This window comes from Plutella xylostella, chromosome 25 (assembly GCF_932276165.1).
Source record: "Plutella xylostella chromosome 25, ilPluXylo3.1, whole genome shotgun sequence".
NCBI lineage: Eukaryota > Metazoa > Arthropoda > Insecta > Lepidoptera > Plutellidae > Plutella > Plutella xylostella.
The window spans coordinates 950972-972226 of NC_064005.1; the positions used below are offsets into that span (position 1 = coordinate 950972).

At 39.1% G+C, this 21255-nt stretch overlaps 3 protein-coding genes across 3 annotated transcripts; 1 reads left to right on the top strand and 2 right to left on the bottom strand.

Annotated features, from left to right (window-relative positions):
- Positions 1–1308: 1308 nt before the first annotated feature.
- LOC105393338 (EEF1A lysine methyltransferase 1) lies at positions 1309–4807 on the bottom strand. Its single transcript, XM_011565079.3, has 4 exons — positions 4650–4807; positions 3998–4154; positions 3609–3759; positions 1309–1865 (listed from the first exon to the last, which is right to left on the bottom strand). Exons 2-4 carry the CDS (start codon positions 4148–4150, stop codon positions 1522–1524), a joined length of 648 nt encoding a protein of 215 aa, XP_011563381.3. The 5' UTR covers positions 4151–4154; positions 4650–4807; the 3' UTR covers positions 1309–1521.
- On the top strand, positions 4414–5606 carry LOC105393337 (N-alpha-acetyltransferase 80). Its single transcript, XM_011565076.3, has 2 exons — positions 4414–4702; positions 4894–5606. The coding sequence occupies exon 2, from the start codon at positions 4896–4898 to the stop codon at positions 5505–5507; it is 612 nt and encodes a 203-aa protein (XP_011563378.3). The 5' UTR covers positions 4414–4702; positions 4894–4895; the 3' UTR covers positions 5508–5606.
- LOC105393336 (protein RRP5 homolog) lies at positions 5597–20855 on the bottom strand. The gene is given in 21 exon segments (XM_048630414.1): positions 5597–5788; positions 6021–6186; positions 7130–7280; positions 7803–7904; positions 8264–8392; positions 10137–10340; positions 10685–11816; positions 11818–11909; positions 12672–12791; positions 13244–13399; positions 13784–13869; positions 15744–15932; positions 16339–16471; positions 16893–17035; positions 17521–17620; positions 17947–18119; positions 18609–18728; positions 19442–19589; positions 19941–20096; positions 20420–20560; positions 20632–20855. Coding segments are annotated over 21 exon segments (3876 nt in total). The 5' UTR covers positions 20707–20855; the 3' UTR covers positions 5597–5628.
- Positions 20856–21255: the final 400 nt, after the last annotated feature.

Consider the following 21255-nt stretch of genomic DNA (forward strand, 5'->3'; position numbering starts at 1 on the left):
CATATTTAAGCCGAAGGTCCAACGCTCCGGCTAAACTAAGTTAGTTTAGCTTAGCTCGCATACCTAGCTCACTCGCTAGATGGCGTTGTGGCCTGGCCTCACTGCCAAAACAACTGCCAGAATATTTTCATAATAAACTATTCTCCATATCTGCTGTTCTATTTAAATGTGTACATATATGTAGTTTATTCACTTTCAATTAACGTCAGACAATACACTTCGCTAGGCTTACAATACAACCCCATAGTATAAAAACAACGCCTTGTAGATAGTTCACAGATTATAGAATATTATAGATTAATATTTAAATATTAAAGTTTATTAAAGATGTGACTATTCGATCGGTATCGAATGTATTTACCTAATGGTAATGGAATATTAGAAAATGACTAGGGTATTTTTCTCGTAGTATCATTAAATATTCATCTTTGAGATTTATTTTAGTACAAATTTATATTTATATAATATATTCACCATTATTATAATTATTCTATGATAAATAAATGAAATGTTAAAGAACTCGAAAAGGTAGCGTGTTTTTAAATTACAAAATCCATTATTATTATTGTACAGGTATGTAGATGGATAAGTAATTGATTAGTTATTATTGTTTTTTTTAATCCATCCATGAAATTGATTTTATAATTTAATGTTCCCTATTATTTGTTACTTTTAATGTTGTTTCTACGTACCAAAATATATGTATTTTAATATTTCATCATTGTTTAAACTTAAATTGATTATTTATTTTAGTTCGTAATAGGGAAAACTTATCAATTTATTACTACTGTATGTAAAATTCAATTATATTCCAGAGAAAAACCCATTAAAACTTAGCAATAGATTCGTTTCCAATATGAATGTTGATAAGAATATAAAATTAATTCTAATTCGTTATCCAACAATGTTTTCATCAAAGCATTTAAGTACCATTTTCTAACGTATTAAGATAGATACGGCGGGTGTAATGAAAGATTACATTACAAAAAAATAAAAATTCCGTATACCTATACTTAGAAAAATAAATTTACGTATTCGGGGAATTTACGAAAATATCCTTCTCCATACAGATTATTTAAAAAATGGACTTCGAAGCGAATTTTCGAAATATTTTAATTAAAACTCATACATTGCATGCAAAATGACTCGTAAATTTCCCGACGGTGTTGCAAATAATTCTGAATATTTATGAATGTGATGGAAAATAGCAAAATGTCCTGTCAAACGGATATTACAGTTAAAAATGTTAACCAGCATAATTGTATTCTATAAGTTTGTTAAGTAAGGAGAACAATAAAAACTTGAATGTTTTACAAAATTAATGTTTTATTTACATACCTCCTTATCGTATTTCATACATAAACTTATTCTTATACATTGTACAAAATAAACAACCTATTTTATACAGTTCACAAAACGCAAAACTGCCAATCAGCCCAAACTCCTCAATCGATAAATTATTAAATGCTTATTATTATACTTTATTTTGCAAGTAAATTCTTATCAACAAAGTCGTCATCATCACCTCAACACTCCATCCAAATCAAAGTTAGCGTAGCAACTAAATTCATTAGCCAAATTATTCCTATGATGCGGTTGAAACTCACACAGTTTCAAATCCAACAGTCCTTCGACCTTTTCCCTCATGATCGCTCCCGTGCACACAACTATCTTGTCTTTGGCCATCAGTTTTATTGTCTGTGACGTTTTTGTGATGCATTCTTCAGAGAGGAAGGGCGGGTCGGCCACCACCAGGTCGCAGCTCTGTGGCAGGTCTCCGGGCAGCTTGTCGGGGTGGTTATAGTCGTAGAAGACAAAGTTTGGTGCGTGCACCTCGAACCTTCTGTCGTATTCTAGTAGCGTTACTGGAAATGGGAGAGGAAATTAATTAGCTATATGTCGTTGGAGAAACATGTCATTATAGATTGGCAAGTTGCTTGGCGACCCTCCTTGCGGGGTGAAAGACGCGGAGGGGACGAGGTACCCAAGACGACAGCGGGTAGCGGGAGGGGCAGCGGTGAAGGGCAACGCGTGCACTGCATGTCATTGTTACGGCAGTCTCGGCCGCGCAGCCGAGGCGGCCACATGTCTTATATAGTCTGTCATAATTTGAGTGCGACCCACATGAGATCATTGATCCTGAGACCATTAGTCTTAGGATGAGTGTTGAGGCCTTTTTAATATTATCATTATATTATTATTAGGTATCTATAATTCGTCAACAAAATAACGTTAAAAACAACAAATCGTATAATGTCTCAATATAGGGGCTTCTTGTAGAACAGCGTACCGGATCAGTCATGCTACGCGGCTAAAGGTTGGTACTGCGCAGTCAGATACGAAAAAGTAAACAACAACGACGAAGAGTCCATATGACAGTGCGTCAGTTGTCAGTTCTTGTAACTAGGAAAGCAACCAAAATTTATGTGATTTAATGAAAGTAATTAATGAGCAAAACACAGAGAAAAATTACAAAATTGATGAAATTTTGAAAGAAAATGGTCATATCGTGCTTCGCCTACCCCCATACCACCCGGAATTAAATCCTATTGAACTTGTGTGGCGGTACGTGAAAGGCGAGCTCGCAAGAACGTCGATTGACTCTAACTTAGATAAAGAGATAAAAGACTTAGAGTTGCTTTTCTCTAATTATTCACCTGAAAAGTGGAAAAATTGTGACGACCATGTCATAAAAGATTAAGACGAATATTATAAATCTGATAGAGTATTTGACGATGTATTGGACAGGTATGTTATTGTTTATTTATAATTTAATGTAAATTAAACATAAAATATTATAGGTGTACACTGAACTAATATGACTGGCGTACTCTAGTACATTATACTTCAAAGTAGGTATAATGTTTTTTGGTTTTTGTCTTAGATTTATAATTGAAGTTAATGAAAACGATGATGAAGATGAGGATGACGACGACGATGAACAAGTTCAAACAGAGAGTGAACATGAAAGTGACATTGAAATTGATTTATAAAATAAAACACTTTTACATAAATAAATTCAAATTGGTAGATATTCTGAAGGTAAACATCCAAATTTTAATGCTGTCAAACTATAAATTTTAAGCTAAATATGACATTTATGGGAACACTCATAGAATAAAATTTTACTTACGTCAGAAATAGTTACAAGCTATCGCGAGATTAATCCGGGCACACTTTTCTACGTGTGTAGCATGTCGTGCTACCTCGCCCCCGCCACTTCTTTCACCCCGCAAGGAGGGTCGCCAAGTAACTTGCCACATTATAGGTATCAGTATGTGTGGCCTTCATTTTATAGGTTAAATATAATATGTTATGTAGTTAAATATATTCTAGATGTTAGTGATGAATATAATATGCAATCCTATCTGATAGATTGTTGGGGAAGATTAAGTGGCAGTGGCCTAGTCACAATTGCCAAAAAGTTAAGGCAGACGAATTCTCAGTTAAGACCAGGTAGTGGTTGGGTGAGGTAGGCCTAGGAAAGAGTACCTATTGCGGTACTAGTTTCTAGGGAAAGCCCTATTTTCAGCAGTGTATAATTTATTAGAATGAATGCTGATGAACTTTTTACAGTTACCAATAAAGTTAAATTCGATTCTGCTTACCAGTAGCCCGGTCGCCAACCTGTCTCTTGACAGGCACAAACAGAGTGGGACATGAAATGAGCGCCACCCGGCCTCTGTCCGGGACCGTCTTGTCTATGACTGACACTAGTGACTGCACCGTCGCCTCGTCATACCAGAACTGACTTAGTTGCTGAAAGAATAAGGTTATGTTGTTTATTTTTTTAAATTAGATATCTAAGAAAAGGATTTTATTTAAAACTGATTGTTGTTAGGTATTTATTTTATCTACTCTTTAAACACAAGGTGAACTTTATGTCTGAAGAAATATAGCCATTACATGGTGGATATCAATTAATTTGCTATAGTTGGGTTTCAAATCAATACTTCAAATTCAATTAACAGTTGACCAAAAGCTCATATTTTCTTACCCAATTCTCATCAAACAGGACATTTTCCTTCAGCTGGTCATCAGCCTCGAGCTTGGTGAAGATCTCTTGTCTCTTCTGCTGCTCCGTGTAGAACTCCTGGAGGGCGGCGAAGGTTTCCGCCGAGAGTGCAGGGACATCATCATCGTCTTCCATTGTGCTAGTTGAGAAGGCAGTATGATTACTTGTTAATAATCAAATCAATGAAATAGCATAACGATTGGGGCATTATTGTAAAACAAGTAGGTATAGCTTGATTTTTACAGTTGTAATTTCTGAAGGATGGTTCATGCTTATAAACCATGCATTTTTCAGGTTCCGCAGATAATTATTTAATTATTCTGAAGCCAGATCGTTAATATAAGCCTGAAAAAGCTACAATACACGTGAAACGATAGTACTAAAAATCATAAACAAATAAAAGCATTAAATACAAAAGAATGAAGTTGGTATTTTACAACTTTCGCTTTCATATGATTTAAAGATGAGCCCATTATCTCGAGTAATCGCACATTACGGCCAGATTACGCAAAAAAATGCAACTTGAGCGGCGATTTGTATTTACGTGACAGTTAAAAATAGGTTAGTTTCGCTCCACCGTGTGATCATGAGGGACTTCGTGCGGGGAAAATTCACGTTTTAAAAATGTAAATACCTTATTTTAGTATTGGAGATGTCCGACAAGAAACACCAGAAGATTTTTCTGCAGTGAGTAAATAGAATTATTGTTGTTTTTTCATGAAATTGCTGAAAAATGCAAATTATAAACTCGAAATACACTTTTCATTTGACAATTTTGACGTTTGGAATGTTACCAGAAAATTTAAAATAATTCTACCTTTACCTTTAAAACATTTCACTTGGTAGAAAATATTACTTATGCGAGATATTTGTTTCAGAAATGGATTTACGTAATTTAGAAGTACTGGCTATCCACAAATACCCTGAGCACATGGAAGAATGCTGCAAATTGATAAACGACGAGTGGCCTCGCAGTGAAACCGCCAGAATGATGATGCTACAAGCATCTTGCGACACTCTACCCACAAGCCTTATATTGATAAGAGATAGAACTTTAGTTTTGGGCCACTGCAAACTAACTCGTATCCCAAATATACCTGAGAGTTGTTTTTTAGAAACAGTTGTCATAAGCAAAAAATTTAGAGGACAAAAGTTAGGCTCTTTTCTAATGACTAAAGTAGAAGAATACTGTAAAAATGAATTGAAACTAACCATGGTTCACCTATCAACAAAGGGCCAAGAGAACTTTTATAGTAAACTTGGCTACTCCGTGTGTGCTCCAGTCTCTATTTATGGTTATTCTCAGCAGCCATTACAGTCAATAAATAAAAATTATAGCAATGAGAATATTGTTGCAAAACCTGTGCCAAAAGAAAATACAAGTGTACGTGTGAATATACCTCCTCCCCCTCCACCCCCACCGATTAACAATGGTATTATACCGATAAGCACTTTAAAATCAAGCAAAACTTATATGTCGAAAGTATTATAGTCATGTTTATTTATATCAATAATAATGTACAAAATGTTATTTAAAGTATAGACCGATTTATACCTAGTTTTTTAATAAAACAAAACTAATGATTTAACAATTTGTCTGTTCATTTATTAATTTAAAACTTCGCCTTCTCAATAAACTCCATGGCCTTCTGTCGCACGCTCTCGATCTGCTTCTCGTCCCCGAGCTTCTCTTCGACTTCGATCCACTTCTTGAACAACACTTTCATCTTTCGCGCCGGCAGTTTCAGTGACGTCATCCGTTCCAGGACTTGCCTGTGGGAAAAAATACATAGGTTTGTAAAATTGGTAGAAAATTAAACACATATCAACTCGGAAAGGAATCTTCACCGTATCGCTTATCACCTCGCCGTAAACCAGGCATCAACCTTACGTAAGCACATCAATTCGGCTACGGATAGGTATGGGTCGATACTTGTGCTTGTGAACTTTAAGAAACATCACCGGTGTTGCCAGCTAACCACTCATATTTGCCATTCCACCTCACCTGCACTGCTCCAGCTCCTTGGCCTTCACCATCATGTCCACGTACGTGCAGCACACGTCCACGCGTTGCGGGTAGGCACCGAGAAGCTGTTCGAACAGAGCCTCGGCGCGCTCGCGGGACCCGCTCGAAGCTTCTAGAAGCGCGAACTGGACTAGCACGTTCACGTCTGTGGGGGAGAGTGGGTGTTGGTTAACAAGAAATCTAAAAATGACGTGTCTTTAAAAAAAAATCTGCCCCGTTCGGAGATTGAGGGTCGATCAGTTCGGCATATATTTTACTGCCAGTTTCTATAAATATATCTACCGATTACTGGAAGTTACTTTCATACAATTTTGACACATTAAAAGTTAGTTAACCAGTCATCGGTTGATAGAGTTATTGAAACTGGCAGTTAGTGTTACTAACCACTAAACTACCAGTCGCCAATCATAAATAGGTCTACCTACTCTAGTTCTAAAAGTCACTCAAAATCCGCGAAGATTTCCGCGTTTAGCAATCGAAAAATTATAAATCACATTGGAAAATTATGATTGTGTTTCTTTTCCATCACCATCTCAAGGGAATATACTAACGCTCTCGCTTATCCAGCACTTTGATCGCGTGTTGCATGGCGCGCCTGGCCGCGTCCACGAGCCCGGCGCGGTACGCCGCGGCGCCGCAGCGGCTGAAGCAGCCGCCCGACTTGTAGCGACGAGTTATCAGCTCCGTGAGGGTGCATGCGGGGTCGAACCCGAGACCTTTCCACTCACTAGCCACTAATGCATCAACCAAGTGAAAGTAACTGTGTCTGTCTGTTACTCTTTCACGCCAAAACTACTGAACGGATTTGAATGAAATTTGGTATACATACGGTCTAGACCCTGGGAAAGAACATAGGCTACTTTTTATCCCGGAATTCCCACGGGAAAACTTTTTAAAGCGAAGCGAAGCGCGCGGGAACAGCTAGTATTCTATATGTCTGCTAATTTATTTAAACCTGCACAGCGGTTTTTTTTTTTTCCAATCGCGGCTATTTCTATCGCGGAATTCGCACTTTTTTAAGGCGAACCGAAGATTGCAGGAACAGCTAGTAGCTAACAAACAAAACACATAAAACTGCATATACTAACGCTCCCGCTTGTCCAGCACTTTGATCGCGTGTTGCATGGCGCGCCTGGCCGCGTCCACGAGCCCGGCGCGGTACGCCGCGGCGCCGCAGCGGGTGAAGCAGCCGGCTGTCTTGTAGCGACGCGTCATCAGGTCGATGAGGGTGGATAGCTCCTGGGGAGAAGAAGAATAATGTAGAACGGTAGAAGGAAACAAAAATATTGAGCGACTGATAATCCAGGGAATAAGGGTTGACTTACAAATAGTGATTCTATTTCTTTATAAATTATGTTGTCAGTCCAGGAAGGCGCTCGAGTTTGCGGCACGTCATAAAGGGAAAGGCATTAAGAAAAGTCAAAAGATGGTATTACGTTTATTAAGATGCTTTGCAGCCGGGACTAGGTGATAAATCATTATTCCCCTTCCCTGCCACATACATGTGTTGCATTAAAATTACAGCACCATCTCCTTTTGACTTACAACAAGCGAGATCGATTGGCTGTCGGCAATTTTCATCTCACTATGTCGTCGCTTTAGCGATAGACGTTTACTGTGTGCCACCGTTACAGTTACAGCGCTAGACCAACCCTAGTATTTGTCACCAATACAAAGATGAGGTGAGCCGGATGGCGTCCCACCCTACATTTTCCAGTCTGTGGTCTACTTCCTATAGTTAACATTACAACATGGACCCACCTGTACTTTAGCAGTGTCGGCGTAGATGTCGAGCAGTTTCGAGTGCACCTCGTACGTGTCGTTCATCTGTAGGGCCTCCTCCAGGGTCTTCTGCATCGTTTCCTAGACAACAAACATTGCACTTTTAATGAATGAATTGTACAAGAATGATTCAAAGAGTTATGGAAAGCCGAAAGGGGGTGACTGAGGGGTTCAACCTTAACAACTATTGTAAGTGTGGAATAGCTTTTTAAGTTTCTATGGAAAAAGAAAAAATTCAAAGTAGAAATCTGACACCATGGATTAACGTATAGACTACTCTTGTATTGCCCACCGGAAATACTGTTTAAGGCAAATAAATTTAAGGCAAAGGTCTACTTCCCATGAAGGAACGGGTTAGCCCTAGTCCACCACGCTGGTCTTGAGGTATAGCAGAATGTATGGTACAATTCTATATCATCACACTTCACACTCGTCCGTACCTTGGTGCCGAACCTGTTCTCCAAGTTGAGCAGCGCGAGCCACACGTTCAGCTTCTCCTGCTCCTCCCTGAACGATATGGAGGAGAGAGCGCGCCGCGCCACCGCGCGCGCCTTCTCGATCTCTGTCGCCTGGAAGATGATCACAATGCAATAGATGAATAACGTTTAAAAAAACATATATATACATATTAATTTTTAAAGTTAGAATAGCCACAATCGCTGCCTTATCGCTAAATGCGATGTCTTACAGGCAATCTTTGTTTGAATGACAGAGTCATGGAATAAATGAGGAAGGCGTACACGTATTGTATTTGCGTAAGTATGACACATTCATGTTTATGTTACTGTAAAAGCCCGAACAACGGTAAATCCTAAGATTTACGCGTAAAACCTAAGATTTACCAACTCTTAATGGTAAAAGCCCGAAAGATTTTGCGATTCGCACTTTTACCACTATTCACTTGGTAAATCTTAGGATTTACTAATGTAAATCCTAAGATTTACCTTAGTAAAGCACAGGCACGGTAAATGTTGAAAAAGCCAGGTTATAACTTATAACCTCCGTAGTCGAACAAAGCGTCCGTAGTCGAGCGGGCTTCAGTGATCGTAACTGATCACTGAGGTTTAGCAACAACCAGCATGGTGCATGGTCAGCCATTGGATGGGTGACCGATTTCAAGTGGTTCTTTTCTGGATGCTTTCGTGCTTCAGACGGCACGTTAAGCCGTGGGTCCCGGTTGCTGCTTCGGTAGCAGTCGTTAAGCCTAGTCAGAGGCCTTCGGGCGGCTTGAAAACGTCTGACAGTCGGGTTGCCCACTTACCCGACCACTCGCTCAGCACAAGCTTGCTTGTGTTGGGGTCCACCAACCCGCACTAGGCCAGTGTGGTGGACTAGATCGAAACCCTTCCTTCATTGGAAGGAGACCCGTGCCTCAGCAGTGGGGACGTAATGAGTCGTCATGATGATGATAACTTTAAACTATAAGTACTATACTATAACTAAAAAATGTAACTGTCTCAAAAAATGCTCGTCGAAGAAATGCACTTGCAAGTCATCAGGATTACTTTGTAATTCAAAATGCCATAACAGCACTCCGTGTTGTAACAAGTAATTTTTTTTAACCTAGCTACCTATCTTTAATAATAGGTAGGTAATTATCTTTTGTTTTTTTCTCAATTTATTTGTTAAGTTACAAGCTAATTTGTTTTCAACAAGTATATTTCTGTACCTTCTAATAAATGCCAATAATTAACAAAAAAAATATATAATATCGATTCTGTTATGTTTTTGAGAAGACATTTTAATAGTTTTAATTTTAACTATTTAGGAAATAATTTAGAGGTGGATAATAATTACAAAATGAAAAAATATATGATTATTACACATTGTTAAAATAATTATGTTGATTTAAAGGTTTTAAAATTACTGTTCATAAAAAATAATATAAATTCTGAAAGAAAATAATTTTAGTTTTTGATTGAAATAAATGAATAGGTAATAATTAATCTTTGTTTAATTCCCAAAACCAACTTTTACTAGGTGTCAGTGGTAAAACCTAGCATTTACCAAATTATAATGGTAAAAGCCCGAAAAAAATGACCCATTTTCACAAATCCTTACATTTACCAACTCATGTTGGTAAATCCTAAGATTTACTGGTAAATCCTAGGATTTACCGTTGTTGGGGCTTTTACAGTAACATTTACATTGTTCTCAACAGTAGGCACAAGTCCGAAAAACTTAATCTGACCTACTGAAATGGTATACCCGTTTTTATGTAAAAATAATTTACAGAATTGAAAGTCAGAACACAGACTTACAAGCTGCAATGTTACCAAAATACTAATGATGCCTAAGTCTAAGAATACAAACCTGTAAATGCAGCGCCATATAACTAATCCACAGCCTGCTGTCATCAGGACTAGCGAGCAGCGCGCGCTCGTAGCCCTCCACGGAGGCGGGCGCGGCTTCGCGGGCCAGCTCCAGGGCTCGGACCCTCTCATCTTCAGCTCGAGCCTTGGCTAGCTTCTCGGAGACGGTGAGCTTCTTGCGCTTCTTCTTGGGCTGTGTTGTGTCCTGGTGGGGGTAGATTGAAAGAAGTAATTGTGTAATTAGAAAAATGAGATTTAAGCAGCCTAAGATTTTACGTTTTAACTCTGCTAAGTTTTTATTTATTTAATATTTTATTGCACAAATATGAGATATAAATGTACAACATTTTAATTTATGTTATCAAAATCTCTACCTATCATTGTCTGGAAGAAGTAGCCGAAGGTAGGTATGTAAAAGAATAAATCATAAATTCGTGATATGATGACAAACATTGTTTTTGCTATTAGTGAAAAAAACCTCGGATGGACATGGCCAATAATATCAAAAATAAAATCATTTGCTTACTGGTAAATGGAAATAACACTTACTTCCTCGTCACTGCTGCTGCTAGATTCAACTTCTTTCTGCGCATTCTGGTTCAGAGTGTCCACATCCATTGTCCAGAAGTCTTTAGCACTCGGCACATCTAACTCTGTGACCACTGCCGCCTCGGCTTTAGACTTTTTGCCCTCTTTCTCTTTCGCTTTTTCTTTCCTCTTTGATTCTTTTGTACTGACTTTATCAACTTTACCTTCATCGTTGAGTTCAGTTTTATTATCCTCAACTGATTCCTTCACTTCTGCTATTTCTTTCTTCTTCTTATCTTTTTTCTTCCATTCTGTAGACTCCTCTGTTTCAGGGAACTCCTTAAGTTTGTCCTGAGCCTTCTTTAATGTTTTCGCTAAGATCTTTATTCGTTCTTGCACTATATTTTTTTCCGCGTGCATGGCAGTGTGGTATTTCTTGTTTTTTCCATGTAGTCCCCTCTCTTCTATGTCAGTTATCTTTCCGTCTATAACATCTATGCGTCTCGCTCTAGCTTCAATAGACCTTATTAGTGAAACGACTCGTTTCTTGCATTTCTTTGCTGTGTCGCAATCTGACAGGTCTACAAGTTGCATGTCTATTGGAGTTAGAACTTCGTCACTTTCTGGTATGTCTGTGTCTATGTGGTCGCTTTCTGATGAAGCTTTGTTATCTTCTAGATCTTGCGCAATTTCCTCTGTAACTTTTTTACTCTTTTTCTTCTTTTTTGTCTCGACTTCTTCAGTTATATCTTCTGCTTCTTCTATGTGTTTATTTTTGTCCTTTTTCTTTTTAGGTTTTGTTTTTTGTTCAGTTTCATCTATTTCCATGTCTGATTCGATTTTATCATCTTCAGGTACTTCTTTTATTATTTCTTTACTTTTACTTTTGCTTTTCTTTTTCTTAGGTGATTCTTCTGTTGTCTCTTCAGTTTCCGATTCTTGCTTCGATTTTTTATCTTTTTTCTTCTTACCTTCTTTGGGTTTTTCTGTTTCATCTTCACTATTTACTTTTTGTTTCTTTTTAGGTACTTCAGATTCATCTTTCTTTTTTCTTTTCTCTGTCACTTCACGCTTTTTCTGTAAAAATATTTTTACATTTACATAAATAGTCTTATATATTGTCTTGGAATTAATAAAACACAACTCATATTATTAATTTACTCACCGCTGGCCAAAACGGCGCTGTAGTGAGGCTGCCAGTCATTTTTTTGTTTTCAGGATCCACTTTCAATATTGTACATTTAACCTGAAAACAATACATTAGTTACTAACGAAAAACTAAACCACTTTAGCAACAACCAGTATTATTAAGTTTCCTTATTTTTTTTTGCATGTTTTGTGTTGCCAATTTCTATCCATAAAAAGTAAGAGACTAAAGAGGCTGGTGTAAGTCCGGATATTTGGAAAGGCTCCTTTCGTGCAAGCCACGTGTGCCAGTTCATCAGTAGCAATCTAGCAATACACTTTTATACCTTGTCAACCGTCAATGTTAAAAATAGGCGTTATTTAGTTTCAAAAGGTATAACAGTATCTAGCTACTAATGAAGATGAGTGTACTCTGTACTCATGTGTGTGAGTAGTCTGTACTCATGTGTGTGAGTGCTCTGTACTCACGATCTGCCCCTGGTGGAAGGCGGCGCGCAGGCTGGCGGCGTCGCGGGTCACGTACTGGCGAGGTATGAAGCAGGCCACGTGTGTGTGAGTACTCTGTACTCATGTGTGTGAGTGCTCTGTACTCACGATCTGTCCCTGGTGGAAGGCCGTGCGCAGGCTGGCGGGCTCGCGGGTCACGTACTGGCGAGGTATGTGTGAGTAGTCTGTACTCATGTGTGTGAGTGCTCTGTACTCACGATCTGCCCCTGGTGGAAGGCGGCGCGCAGGCTGGCGGCGTCGCGGGTCACGTACTGGCGCGGTATGAAGCAGCTGAAGCAGGCCACGTGTGTGTGAGTAGTCTGTACTCAAGTGTGTGAGTACTCTGTACTCATGTGTGTGAGTAGTCTGTACTCACGATCTGCCCCTGGTGGAAGGCGGCGCGCAGGCTGGCGGCGTCGCGCGTCACGTACTGGCGCGGTATGAAGCAGGACACGCCGCTGAAGAACGAGACTAGCACGTAGTCTTCCGCCGCGTGCTGAGGGAACGGAAACATTAACATTAGTAGTATTATTATTATGAGAACTAATTAATAGTACAGCTACCGTACCACCTCCGACACATAAGCAATTAACAATCCATAAGCCAGCGTCTCTCGCCTGTCAGATAAACTTTACGTCAGATTTAACAAGCGAGCGACACTGCTAAGAATTGTTAATTGCTTATGTACAGTGGTGTGAGAAGCACAGCAATTCCACGTTTCCAAATGAAATGAAAATTAAGAAGTCTTGACTCAGGATTTACAAACGATATCTCCATAATTCATGTCATCTCATTTCACGCACTTATATGACACACGGCCAGTAAACACGAGGGCTTCGAATAGTTTGAGGGAGTCAGCTATCAAACTTTGAAATAAAACCCTATAACCCTAGTAACCTATCTAAAATAAAAAAACCTTCAAAATCCATAGCATCACATTTCACATACCTTAATCACTCCAGTATACGCCTTCCCCACTTCAGCCTGGTGGTAGCTGCTCAGAGCCTCTACCTCCGGGTCCAGGAGTGAGGGCTTCAGCGTGAGGATCAGGGAGTTGGAGTCCAGGTCCAGGGCTAGCACACGAGCTTTGATGGGGTGGCCCGGCTGTAGGGGAAAGGGGGTGTTATGTTATTGTATTCTACGAATTAACTTAGCCGTAAAAACTTTCGATGAGATCGTAGTTAGTGACTTGAGATGTAGAAATGAAAGGGTTCTTAGTATAGGTACGCATTAAGGGTATCAGATGTGGGCCTTTTTTTGTAAATTTTGGTAAGAGCAATGTTTTACAATACCCCAATCACCAGTGCTGTTGACTCAAGTTATGACATATTGGTCAGCGCCCCGTCGATAACGCTAGAAACTAATAAATCGCATACAAATTCCAGAAGATTTCCTATCGAATTCGTATCGACTTAAGTCGACAACAGTGGTGATCGGCCCACAGGTAGCTTTTTATTTATAGTTTATTTTACCAAGTGCTTAACTTACTTTGTGCTTGAACTTGGGTCCAGCGGTTGGTTTTTTCGGGTCGATGTAGACTCCTGCGTCAGTGAGATGAGTCATTGGGACGAAGCCTGTGAACGTAAGAACATTAAATTTCATATACTAACTCATAAACGTCTAAATTTACATTATACAATAGAAATAATGCAAATGGGTAAGTGGCAAAAATCACTTCGAATATATTCACACTATAGTGCCACAATCTTATCTGTTCCGGTGGTCGACTGTGGAACTAACAACGTCATTGTGAAAAACAAGAGAAAATCCATTTGATTTGTCAATTTCTGCAAAGAGGCTGACGCTACATAATTTAATTTATTTTGTGGTTTTCTGGTTCAAATAATGCCAAAAGCGCTGAAAAGTGATGCAAGAAAAGTTATATTAGATGTATACGCTTTTATGCAAGAAGAAAAACGTAATAAGGCGCCTTTAATTCCGTTTGAAAAATTGGAAGAACGAGTTGCAGCGGCTACAGGTTAGTGTTGCCAAATATGACGAATAATTTTACCCATATCCCATATCCCATATACTTACTCACATGGAATTTTATCAATATATCCCTAGAGACCCGTGCCTCGGCAGTGGGGACGGGATGGGTCGTGATGAAAAGTATATTATAATCTTTATTTTTATTTGATTACAGGTGTGAGTGACAGATTGGTTAGAAAAATAGTTAAAGAAATGAAACATGCTGAGGAGACAGGTGAAAATATTTCTACTCCCGGGAAGAAAAGAAACAGAACAAAAGGAAGGATTGAATTGTTTTTGTTACTTTATAAAGTGTTCATAAATAAATAAATAATAAATTTAAACTTGATCGTTTTTTTTAAGTCTATCTATCTCGTTATTCCCAAGACCCACAGACATAGTACGTACACCATTGTAATTTCGATGTAATCTCCTATTCATCAGAACTAATTCTATTTTTGTTCGCTTTGGACAAATTTTGCTTAGAAAACGCCCAATGTCCTTTGATATTTATATATCCTCTTTTGATATATACTCTTTCATTTACGATCGCCCCTTTATTTTTATTTATCTATACTTATGAATGTACCAAATTATAACAATAGGTAATAGCAGAAATGCATTGTCTTTTAAACCACAAATAGGCAAAATTTAATCGACGGCCACACTGGATTCGAATACAGCGATGCTGTCACCGGAACAGAAAAGATTGTGGCACTATACATGGATATTAAATAAGTCAACTTCTACTAAGGTGTAACATCTGACAAAATTAAATTAGAATTATTTCAACATCTCATGTAATTGACAACATTTCAAATAAAATGCTCACCGATTTTATTTTATTTTCGACGAGATATCACAAATTTAGATGACCCGTATTTTTTTATTTCTTAATATTTCTATGTTTTAATATATTTTTTGAATTTCAAAGTTCAAAATATTTATAATATGAGTGACGTCACGTCGAGGCTTGGGATAAAAAATTTTTCGTTGCCTGCCTAACCTAAAAAAAAAAGTTGGATGACATTAACTTGACGTGAACAAGGACCAATCAACTTCAACGTCAACTTTATTTTGTGGCAAGAACCAATCACGAACTTTCGTCATTGACAAGGACACATAAAAGTGACAGACATTTGAGTGATGTTTGTCATTGTCATTGTCAAAGTGACAAAACATGTTTTTTTGTTGTTCATGTTTTAGAAGTAAAAGCGCGTTTAATTATTATGCCACATCGTGATATCACGAATGATAATTTAGATTTTTATGTTTTTCTCTGAAATAAATCAATAGAAAAATGGGAAACATTTTTTTTTGTGAATATTAGAGCCATATCTCTAAATGGTTTTCGAATTTCAACTGTATAAAATTTTGAAATGTTGTCAATTATGTCAACATCGCTTGTTGTATGACTATACTATTTACCCGCAATGCACTGGATTATTCTAAACACTTATAATGATGCAACACTTACCAGTCAACTTGCCGACTTTCAGCGTGACCCCTCCATTTGTCTTCGCACTCTCGGTCGCCTCCACTATATCACCGACACTCAGTTGTCTCAACGTGAAGTACTTCTCATTGAGCGTTTTAGGGTCGTCGCTCACTGAGTAACGGTAGTCTGATAAGTTGTAGCAGAGCACGCGGACTCGGTGAGTGCTGCCTGGAAGAGAGATGGGAGAGTTAGTTGGTGGAGGTAGGTTGTTCCTGATTGTTCAGGCGCAATATTTGAAACTATGTACCACATTAATTTAGGAGAGATAGAAAGTGAGGTATTTTCTGGTAAGTAATTGTTGGGGGATGATTCTCACCATCCCACTTACCTATTGCGAAATATATTTGATTATGTCTTCAGCTTCTACGGCATGGCATTACTATCGCCATAGAAACAAACACTATATCGTGATTCAAGTTAAATACAGCGATGCGATTGGTTGGACGCGCATTAAACGACCTTATCTCCGTCAACAAAGAAGTCATGCTGCGGGGGCTGCATGGTTATTTACCCTTTGATAGCATTTGGCATTTATCTAGTCCGTGATCAGCTTTTAAAGTGTTATAGTCCTCACCAATAGGGTAGCTCTTGGCAATGATCTCCTCGTCGCTCAGGTCGTCCACGGCTCGCACTCGCTTCACGCTCATAGTGCCCACCCCGTGTGTGCCTAGTTTGAACACTATCGAGCGACTCGTTATCTTTATCACCTGTGTGGGGATAGAGTTTTGTTAGTATTTTTGGGGAGTTTGCATGCTGTAAGGTTGAAATAACGGGTATTTTCTGAGCTGTTTTGTTCTTTGGTAGGTCGGTGACAAACACTAGAGCTAGATTATGAAATTGAAGAGGCATTGATGAAGAACAAAATAAGTTTATCATATAAATTGCTACTTATGCACGATATTATTTGATTATTTATTACTTAGGACTCATTATGATTTTCATTTGCAAATATTTAAATTCGACGTTAAAAACTGGAGTATTTCTCAAGCTCCACAAAAGAACGAGAGCTGTCATTACATCAGTACGTTTAATACAACGAGTCGTGGATATCTGGGCTCCGAATTACTTCGTGTTCCCTAAGTTATAGCTAAGCTGTAGTAACCATCCTCTACTAGACTATATACATACCAGTGCATCCTCCACCATATCTCCCTCCTTCAAGGTCTGCTCTTCCTCCAACGTGGTCGTTGTCTCGAAGATAGGCCGCAGCGTGAGGTAGGGCGCCTTGCGGGTAGGCATCTCGTATAGCAGGTGGGCTCGGACCTTCTGGCCTGAAAGGAGAGGTTAAGATAATAACTGCCATTGTTGTTTCAGGGTGTTAATACATACATTATTATAAATGTTGCAGTTAGAGAATGGTAACTTTGCAATGGATAAAAAAATATTTCAGTACTAGTGCTATACGTAAATTAATGAAGAAGCAATTAATAAGCCATAAAATTTTAGAGTCAGGAATTACTAGGAATAATATTGTTACCCTAACGTCCCTAACAAACTTTGCTAGGTGTTGGCACTTTGTTTCGATTGTAAACTTAGCTATTTCGGACTCTAAGTTGGTGGTAAACGACTATATTATCGTCGTCGATAACGAACCCATGTAGCGGCCGCAGCATGTGCCATATCATCTCTTGTCTCTGTCATTATTGTCTGTTATTTGCACATTGTTATTTTCTACATATATGCTGCAACTATCATCTGTTAAGATGCTGTGGCCACTGATGATGAACATAAGTAAGTAGTCGATGGTTGTGTTTACCTAGCGTGGGCTTCTTCCCCTTGCCGCGGTCGGCGTGCTGGCGCTGCACGTACGACGTGATGCCGTCGAAGATGTGGCCTTCGATGCCGTTCTCTAGCGCCTAAGGGAAATAAAATAATTAGATCAGGATCACAATGTCACATAGGTAGGTATATTGTCGTTTTTGTAGAAGTCGTCTAAAAGCAAAAGATAGTAAAAAATTGTGTCGTTTCACTTGGAACAGGAACGTTATGCAGGCGGCTGAGAAAGGCCACTGCTTTACATAATTGACGTTAAAAAATATTCTTCAGTGTTTAATCATAATTCTTAACGAAAATCTAGAAATAAACTACTATGTGCCTATTCCTAGGAGCCCTGAAAAACTCAGCCTTCCTCATCCACCCACTTCGAGCTATTTATGTAATCTCGTTGACCAAGATTTCCTACCTTATCAACAGTAAACTCTAAGCTAGCTCCTGGCGTGACCGCCGCCACCCCGCGCGCCGGCTTCCTGCGCAGCGGCGGCGCCAGCGCGGCGCCCTGGCTGCTGAGAGTCACCACCGTGTGTTCCGAGCCGGGGGTGACGGACTTGACTACACACCAGGTGAGGTAGCCAACGTCTGTAGAAGAAGTTGTAGGTTAGGAGGTTGTGCTGAAATTGTCAATTTCTTGGCAACGGGTACGTAGCAAGGCAATTCTGTTATTGATATGTATTTTTGTCTGTGTGAAATATTAGGAGTTTTTTTTAGCTTGAATTCTGATTTACAGGATACACCACTTTTGCACTCAATGCCTCACGGTAGGTACTCTTTATTTATGCACCAAATTACACCTCCATATGGCGCGATACCACTAATTATTGATTAAGTCTGGTTCATCAACGGTCCATTATACCGGAAATAGGACGGTTCCGAATCCGAATCTGTCAATTTAGTATCTGAGATTAAAAAACAGGGCCTGGATTCTCAACCACTCGCCTTTCGAGTCTGTTACAATTCATTGCAAAATGGTTACTATTTATAAGGCGTTACGTCGCGCAACTGTCAGGCGACTTTAAAGACGGGTGGTCGAGCATTGCACTTTAGACTTAAAAAAAAATAACCCCTTACCAAGTTCGACATCCTCGCTGGCGTTCTTCTTAGGCAGGAAGGCCTTGGTGTTGGGCACGCCGAGGTCCAGCACGTAGCCGTGATCCTCCACCGAGGTTACTGCTGCTTGGAATATTGTGCCTGGAGGGGGGAGGATGGTAAGTAAAGTACATAATCTTGGCAACAAGCCACCTGTTCTCAAATGTTACATTCGTCCTACTGGTTACTCACGGCACAGGCTAGTGTGAGAACCACATCTACCATAGTTTTTAATCTGGTCCAAATAATTTATATCCACAACATTAATACTTGTGTGTAAATTTTGGTTAAATAATCATTTTTTCATTTTTCATTCAAGTATGTTAGCTGTTTTTGTTATTTTTATCTGACTTTTGTAATGCAAGGGTATCCCTGTTGTTTTAACAGAGTTACCCCTAAAGTTACTTGAAAAAAACTTATACACAAATAAAGTATTTTAACAAAGGGGCCATCCATTAATCACGTGAGGCTCAAAGGGGGGGGAGGGGGTACTGAAAACCTCACGAAACATCACGAGGGGGGAGGGGGGGTTCTCGTTAGACATCACGTGTATTAATTTTTTGTCAAAAATTAGGTATTTCTGAACCGATATTTTGGACGGCGCAAAAATTTTTACGATTTGTAGTATGACCTATATTTTTTCTAGTCAAAAATTGCCTTTACATAGACTTCCAAAAAAATACACGTGATCCAGGGGGGGGAGGGGGGGTTGATCCCAAACCTCACCAAATATCACCAGGGGGGAGGGGGGGGTCAAAAAATGACAAAAACGACCTCACGTGATTAATGGACGGCCCCAAAGGATAACCTGCTACCTTTCTCAATCTCTGTATGCACCTTCCCCTGGTTCACATGCTGCGGCATGAGGCTCAGCATGAGGTTAGCGCGGTCCACCTCAAGCACGCGCACCGCCACATACTGCCCGGGACGGAACATGTGCCGGAGCTCCTTGATGCTGTCCACCTGGGATAAGGAAGGGAGAGGATTTCACTTAAGTAAAAGGGGAAGTAATAAAAGCAAAAATACTAAAACAGTAATCTATCCTAACCAAAATTTCATCATATGTAGATGCAAAGTGTCATCATCAACCCATCAGGGTTGTTATAGCTATAGGTGGTTCATCATCAAAACCTATAGTCTGACTATGGGTATTAGCCACACTTTTGGCTAATTCTGCCACTGACAGAGTCAGTTGTATCTGATAAGTTAATCCTTTCCCCAAGGTGAAACACACTAAAGCAGCTCTACTGATTATCACCAACTGAAGATGATGAGAAAACAAATACAAGGAAGTTCTAAGTCAGTAATACATACCTGATCACCAACATAGGCCTCAAGCTGTTTGTTGTATGCATCACTGATGTGGCACGCCATGACGGTGCCCTGCATGCGGCACGGCAGCGACACCTGCAGCCGCATCTCCAGCACCTGGCTCACGCGGCCCAGGATCTGGAGGCCTTCCTTCACTATCTGTGGAGGCGGTACATGTGTTATGTGTAGGTAATTTGGGTAAAAGTATTTTTAATGAAAAATATATGCTTTATGTTTTTAGTTCCTTATAAAATTTTGGAATCAATTTCGGAGCAGTTTTGCTGATTTTCATAGGTTGGATTGATTTTCATTTAATTAAATAAAATATTACTCAATGGAAAAGTATAAACTACTCCTGAACAACAATATGGATCTGAATCTCAGAATAAATCTGACTTACATGCAGTTCTGATAAGTGGTAATTTAAATTAGGTAAATGTAATAAGTATCTTGTTCAATGTTAAAAATATTCTGGTTTTTACCTGATAGCTGAGTCCAACTGCACAGTTTTTTGTGGAAACATCAAACTCTGAGATTTCATCTGATAAATAGCCGTCATCTCCTTCAGACTTCTTTTTCAACTTCTTCTTCTTCTTCTCTGTCCTTTCTAGAGTTCCTAGAAACTGAAAAGTTCATATTATTAGAAGATACAACTTAAAAGACATGCATTAAAGTTTTGAAATGTAAAACTTACATTGCTGGTCTGTTTAAACTCCTTGAAAACTGGCTTTTTTCCACCACGCGGAAAGTATTCTTCAGTATCTGCCATTATGGGCTTATCTTGAAACAGCAAACGAGAGTATCACCTTAATACTTGAAATAAATGAATTTACAAACTTATATTTTGTTGTGATTGATTTGAACATGCATGACTTTTTAGGTTATAAAACGTTTTGTTTCTGCTTCACGTCTTGTGACAGCTGACGTTTATGATCTACAGTAGGTAAGTACCTACGCTACACTGCATAAGTAAAATGAACAGTGAGTGTGTAGCACAACGATTATTTTTCATATCACGGTAGTGTGGCCTCAGCATGAGACTACTAGAACTCGAATACTCAGACACAGGACACCGTGGCCGCCATCGGCCCGGCTGCACAGCGTTCTTGCTTTGTTCTTGTCCATCCCATACACCTCTCGATCAATACATTGTTCTTTCCACTACTCACTGAATGATGTACCTATACCTACCATCGTCTTTAGATTTCTTACCTAGACTGCCTAGACTAAGTTGGTATTGATGAGACTGACACTTATCTCATTAATGCACCGATATTGCAGTCTACCACCACCCCTTTTAGATCAATCACAAACAAAA